The sequence below is a fragment of the Loxodonta africana genome, chromosome 18, assembly GCF_030014295.1.
Source record: "Loxodonta africana isolate mLoxAfr1 chromosome 18, mLoxAfr1.hap2, whole genome shotgun sequence".
NCBI classification, from domain to species: domain Eukaryota; kingdom Metazoa; phylum Chordata; class Mammalia; order Proboscidea; family Elephantidae; genus Loxodonta; species Loxodonta africana.
The window spans coordinates 34,532,297-34,538,728 of NC_087359.1; the positions used below are offsets into that span (position 1 = coordinate 34,532,297).

Sequence of the window (6,432 nt, forward strand, 5' to 3'; positions counted from 1 at the left end):
GTTTTATTTAAATAAGAGTTTAAATACATTACATAACATTAAAACTGAAGGGGGGAAAAAAAAACAACCAAAAAACCAGTTGTTACTTCACATAGCATGGGGCAGCTGTTGCTAGTTAAGTTGCAAGCTCTGCAGCTGGCTACATAACCAATACATCAGTTTGAAATTTGTTCCCTTGTCAGAAGTTTAACTCTGATGGAAGGCTGGTCTCACAATCTGGTGTTCCTCCAACATCCCTCAGCTAGGATATGTCTGGTCAAAAACAACAAAGACCTTGGTGGCAAGCCAGGCGTCCTATCACCTCACCAGAGGGAAGGCCCTCTCCAAAGCTCTGCCCACCTTATCAGGTTGGAGACACTAATGCATCTTTCTTTTGCTACCAGAGGCTCCCTCTAGTGGTACAGCTGCCTTACCCGACCCTCTCCTCTCAGCTCCACTGAGGGCTATTCAGGTGGTGGGTGACATTCTCTTGGCGCAGGGCAGCTTCTGGCCAGACATAGCCGTCTGTGACCCTGGGGTTCTGAGTGTGGCTGAAACATCACGTTATTGTCTTGTTTCAGGCTGGGCACTGCCAGGCACCTACTGCTTGACCTCTGTTTAAATGAGGGACTTCAAGACTAGACAGCATGGCTCTTTTCAGTTTATTGCATGAAGGAGTTACACTAGTCCAAGTTAAAAGCGGACCCCAAATGGTTACATAATACAAGCTGTGAGGTTTTAAACTTGTGACAAGGGACAGAAGGGAAATTTTCTACTCATTGCAAGGAAATCCTCACTTAAGCTTCAGTGAGCCACAAGCACTTAAAACCCATGAACCTTCAGCTGGTCGTCCTTAGCCAGTCCAATCTGTAATGAGAAAAGGACAATTTTAAGGAGGAGGTAGTTAATCTATTTTTGATGCCAACAACCCTATCTTCCTGCTACCCAACAGCCAGGTGGCAACATGTACACCTCAACTATCACAGACACGATGGTTCTCAACTGCAGGGACTCCTTTAACAACCACCCCTTTGACCATCCTGTGCTCAGGTTCCACTTGCAGATGTGGAATTACGGTCTGTGAAGATGAGCAATCATCTCAGCTATTGGTAAGTGCTGATTTTAGTACTCAGGAAATTTAGTTTTTTATTTCACGTCCTTAACAAAGCCACTGAAATTCAAAAACAATCCTGCATCTTTTAGTATCTGTTGGTGTACAGTTATGGAAACCCTGGTGGCATAGTGGTTAAGTGCTACGACTGCTAACCAAAAGGCTGGCAGTTCAAATCCACAGGTGCTCCTTGGAAACTCTATGGGGCAATTCTAGTGTCCTTTTAGGGTCACTGAGTCAGAATCGACTCGCTGGCAAAAGGTACGGTATGGTGTACAATTAAAAAAATTTAAAATTACATCTTTAAAGTAGACCCCTTAAAGGCAGGACAGTTCCTTCTGTTTTATTAATTTTTTTAAGTTCACCTCTTTTGCCTATCCTTACTAAAGACAGAACAGTAACAAAAACCCACCTACTGCTCCCAGGAGAGACTGACTAGGCAGGACCTGAGATGTGCCACAAAGAAGGCACAGCACCAAGAAGTGATGGAACTCACCTCTACAAGGAACTGGCATATGTTCTTGCGCTGGTCACCCTGTAGCTGAATTACTTCTCCATATTCTGGATGCTCAATTACAGTACCATTGCAGGCAAATTTCTGCAGACACGAAGCAAGACAAATTAGGCCCAGCAGCATTTATGCATTTAACGACCCCTTTGAGAAACTAAGGAGTCCTGGCTATGCAGCGGTTAAGCACCTGGCTGCTAATCAAAAGACGTGACAGTCTGCTTCCATAAAGATTACAACCTTGCAGACCCTACGGGGCAGTTCTACCGCTCTGTGTTCAAATCCACTGGAAGGCAATGGGTCCCCACAGCGCCCCGGGAAACTATACAACCCAGCTAACACCCCCCTTGTGGGTAAAATAAATGGGACCTTCCTACAAACTCATTTAAGACCTACCTTCTTAAAGGCTTTCACTAGTTTCTTTTTATCGTAATCATCAGCGATCCCTTGGACAGTAGTAAGGGTCTTCCTGCCGTTTCTCTGTTGAATTCTTATATGGATATAATCCTCAGTCCCAGCAGGAAGCAGGTCATCACCCTTACTTGCATCAGCAAAGGGGTCTGGGAAAAAAGATCAAGTTCGTTTAGAGTTGTTGCAGCTCAGTTGCGTACCACCCATCCACTGGGTCTTTTGCGAGACCAGAAACTAACACTGAATCGCAGGTTTTGAATTAGATTAGAGATATCCTTTGTCGGCTCTCTCCGAACAGGTCAATCCGGGACGGCCGGCTTCCCAAAAACCCTGGGCCTCTAGTCCCAGGCCCGCCCTCGGAAGGCGATCACGTGTTGGGGAAGCCAGGGCTGGCAAGCAGCGCCCCACCCGGCTGATGCAATCTGCCGGAACCCGAGCTCCCGAGGCGGGGCCGAGCTTCCCACCCCATTGGCGTATGCGCTCGTCACTTAGGGCTGGCACCGCCTTCCCCTCCCAGCTCCGTGACAACAGCAGGTGACGCGCCGGACGTGACGCACGGGGGGTGGATGGGGCGGGGGTGCCTCCGGGAGGCCCAGGAGCCATTAGTAAATGCGCCACCCGAAACGTCGGGCCCGCCCCAGGACTGACCTCCCGCCCGCTCCTTCCGGTCTCGCTCGGGGGCCGACCCCCAGACCCAGGCCTCGGCCCCCGAACCCGGCCATCTTCCCTCCGTCAAAGCTTATAAAGGCCCGGAGATCTGGCAGCTTTCCAGGCCGTCCCCAGGCCCGCAGCGCCCCACTCTACACCCCGGCCTGCGGCTTACCGAAAGAGTGGAGGTTCTGGATAGCGGACATACGATACGATTCCTTTTCCTCGGTGGAAACGGCCTGCGGAAGGCGACGGCGGGAGAAGGCGGGCAGGGGGGACGGAGCGTCGGGAAGCGAGGGGGCTCGAGGGGGAGGCTGCTGAGTCCTCGGCGGCGGCTCAGTGACTGGGGCGGAGGGGCGGTGCCTGTGTCCACTTATATAGGCGGCCCTGTGACGCCAGCGCGCTGCCCTCACGTCCCGGCCCCACCCACGGTGTCGTGCTCCCAGCGCCTAAGCGCCGCCGCTTCCCATTGGTCCGGGGGCGGAGGGCGCTTGCGCAGAAAGTGTGCTGCGGCAGGGTGTCCTCTCGACTCGCAGAGAGGTGAAGGGGGAGGGAAAACTTGGTTCATCTAGGCGCCTGCGCAGTGCGGCGGACGGGATCTGGGCTGCTGAAACTGGCGGAGGTTTCGGGTGCGCGTGCGCACTATGTCTTTTGTCACGTTCCACGTTTACCCTGTAGGCCCCTCTACCTGCTAAAAAAAAAAGGCTGGATAAGGGGTTTTTCATGGAAGAGGTTGACATTCTTTAAGGGGAAGGATTTAGAAGATGATTCTTATACACGACAAATTCCCACAATGCATACCCACCTCCCCACCCAATCGCTCACCTACTCCCTCCTTTGCAGAAAGATTTAGGGCGGCACGTTGAGCATAATATGATCAAAGTCTTAATCTTATAATTCAGATTAACCCGTCTAAGGAAAGAATGCGATAAATTTATCAGCATGAAATGTTCAAGGGAGGGTAACTCTGGTTCTGGGAATCCAGAAGAATTCAGGCACCCGAAGGGCGTCCTTGGTGTCACACAGATTGTGCGGGATAGAGCCTTCCCAGGGCTCAAATGAAATATTTGCTGTAAAAGAGTCAACTTTTCTTGCTCTTGCGATTTATTTAACCATTTTTTGGCCTGTCTCAGGTGTAGGGGTAAATTGGTGACAGAGACTGGGGGTTTTGGACTCAAAGGTCTCCAGGGGCCAGGCAGGTAGGATAAAGGAGTGAAGACACCCAAGTGTGATGTAATGGGGTGGGGTGGGGGGGCTGAGAAGGCTAGAGAACTAGAGTTTGCAGCAGTTACTCAGCTCCAGCCCATGGATTCAGATCTTTTTTCTAGAGAACCTGGAAGTTGGGACGTTTAAATAAAATTCCTTGATTTTTAAATATTGCCAACAAACTGAATATTTGGAAAAATACTGTGAAAGACAAACAAAAAAAAGGACATTGGCTCCCACAGGCCCTCTGATAGTCAGGGTCAGTGCCTTCAGGGAACTGAAGTCTAGTGGGAAAGAGAGACCATAAACAAATAGATAATAACAGATGGCCACAGGAGCCGAGAAGGAAGTAAACAGGGTGACCTGTGAGAGAGTGACAGGGCCAGGGTCCTTCTTCAGATGGGGTTGTTAGGGAAGGCTTCTGAGGAGGTAACATCCCAGCTGACACTTAGAGGGTAGGAAGGAGTCTGCTGTGGGGCTGGACAAGATCATGCCAGACACAGAAGCCCCCAGGTAGGATAAGCTAGGTGTACTTGGTAGTTTGTTTTGATTCTGTATTTACTAAGTCATCTTTTGATTAGGATTTGCTGATATCAGGAAGTGGGGAATCATGGCTAGAGGTCATGGACACCCCAGTGTCTCAATCATCCCAGTCTGAGAAGCTGAGAGCCCAACCCTGTAATTTGGGCCCATAGGTAGCCAACCCTGTAACTTGGGCCCATGAGTTGCCCTCATGAGTCTGCCCTCTACCCAGGAACCTTCACACTCACACTTCACAAGCAGGTATGGCTCTGCTTGAAAGGGGCTTGGAAAGAGAGTGTGAATGAGTCAGAGCCGTTCTTCCCAGTGTATTTATGTATATAAATGTATATTAAAAAAAACCTGTTGCTGTCCAGTGGATTCCATCTCATAGTGACCCTATGGGACAGAACTGCCCCATAGGGTTTCCAAGAAGTGGCTGATGGATTCCAACTGCCAACCTTTTGGTTAGCAGCTGAACACTTAACCATTGTGCCATCAGGGCTCCATCTTGTCATATGGTAATAAAAAAATAACGATGTCTAATTTGTCAATCTTTTGTTTTAGGAAAAGATCCTTTCTGTGTCATATTAAAGAAATCCCTTTTCTGTCCCATTTGTAAAAATATTCTGTATTTTCTTTTGAGAGTTTTAAAGCTTTGCTTTTCATGTTTAAGCCTTTAATTCACCTGGAATTTATTTTCATGTGTGGTGTGAGGCAGGGGTCTAATTTTTTTTCTATATATAACCAGTTGTCTCTGCACCATTTATTGAATAATACATCCTTTCCCATTGGTTTCTTATGCCTTCTCTATCACAATCATGTTTCCATATACTTGTGGGTTTGTTTCTAGATTCTGTTTTGTTTCACTGGCTTATTTCTCTCTGAGCTATACTCTTTTAATTATGTTTTTGTTGTGATTTGCCATCGAGGTGACTCTGATTCATGGCAACCTCATGTACAACAAAACGAAACATTTGCCTGGTTCTGCACAGTCTTCATGATTGTTGGTATGTTTGAGTCCATTGTTGCACCATTGTGTCAATCTATCTCATTGATAGTTTCCCTTGTTTTTGCTGGCCCTCCACTTTACCAAACATGATGTCCTTCTCTAGTGATTGTTTTTTTCCTGATGACTGTATTGGACAATATTTGTTGTGATCCACAGGGTTTTCATTAGCTGAGTTTCAAAAGTAGATCATTAGGTCTTTCTTCCTAGTCTGTCTTAGTCTTGAAGTCCCAATGAAATCTACCCACCGTGGCTGACTCTGCTGGTATTTGAAATACCAGTGGCATAGCTTCCAGCATCATAGCAACATACAAGGCACCACAGTAAGACAAACTGATAGACAGGTACCTAAAAAACCAAACCCAGTGCATTAGAGCCAATTCTGACTCATAGCGACCCTATAGGACAGAGTAGGACTGCTCCATAGAGTTTCCAAAGAGTGGCTGCTGGATTCGAACTGCTGACCTTTTGGTTAAAAGCCAAACGCTTAAGCACTGTGCCACCAGGGCTCCAGACAGCTGGTGACTCTTATTATAGGAGCTTTACAAAAAGTCTTGATGTCTACTAGGATGTGTCCTTCCACTTTGTTCTTTAGAACTATTTTGGCTGTTCTTGGTCCTAGCTCCCTTTTCGGCCTCATGGATTATCACTGCTCCCCAAGTTCTGCACCCCAGCCATTCACTGAAGCTCCCCAGACTTTCTGATGTCAGGGCACTGGTCATACTCTTCCCTTTGCCTGGTACCTTCTTCCCTCATCTTCTTCATTTGACTTCACCTATTTATCCTTCAGGGCTCAGTCGGGATTATCTAATCTGAAAAAGTCTGTGTTTGGAGGCCCTGCACTGTGTCCATACTTCCCTTTTTTGGTTTTTAGTGTTTATCATGCTGTGTTTGCTTACCTGTTCCCTGGACTGGTTACATAGTTTGCTAGGCCCAGTACTAAATGTATATGGGAGGCTTTGTTAAAAAATTGTTAAGATTTTTAAGACACCCACGGCAGAGCATTAAGCCAAGCACAGGGCACTTCTAAGCCCACAAAGC

At 47.7% G+C, this 6,432-nt stretch overlaps 1 protein-coding gene across 1 annotated transcript; it reads right to left on the reverse strand.

Annotated features, from left to right (window-relative positions):
• Positions 1–627: 627 nt before the first annotated feature.
• On the reverse strand, positions 628–3,013 carry EIF1 (eukaryotic translation initiation factor 1). The gene is made up of 4 exons (XM_064271089.1): positions 2,833–3,013; positions 1,995–2,158; positions 1,587–1,688; positions 628–846 (listed from the first exon to the last, which is right to left on the reverse strand). Exons 1-4 carry the CDS (start codon positions 2,861–2,863, stop codon positions 802–804), a joined length of 342 nt encoding a protein of 113 aa, XP_064127159.1. The 5' UTR covers positions 2,864–3,013; the 3' UTR covers positions 628–801.
• Between the last annotated feature and the right edge of the window lie 3,419 nt (positions 3,014–6,432).

Bases quoted from the DNA above. Each gene is read 5' to 3' on its own strand.
- EIF1 (XM_064271089.1), bottom strand. From the start codon at position 2,863: ATGTCCGCTATCCAGAACCTCCACTCTTTCG. The intron at 1,689-1,994 runs GTAGGTCTTAAA...TCGTGTCTGCAG, and splicing joins TAGTGAAAGCCTTTAAGAAG to AAATTTGCCTGCAATGGTAC. The intron at 847-1,586 runs GTGAGTTCCATC...TTCTCATTACAG, and splicing joins TATGCCAGTTCCTTGTAGAG to ATTGGACTGGCTAAGGACGA.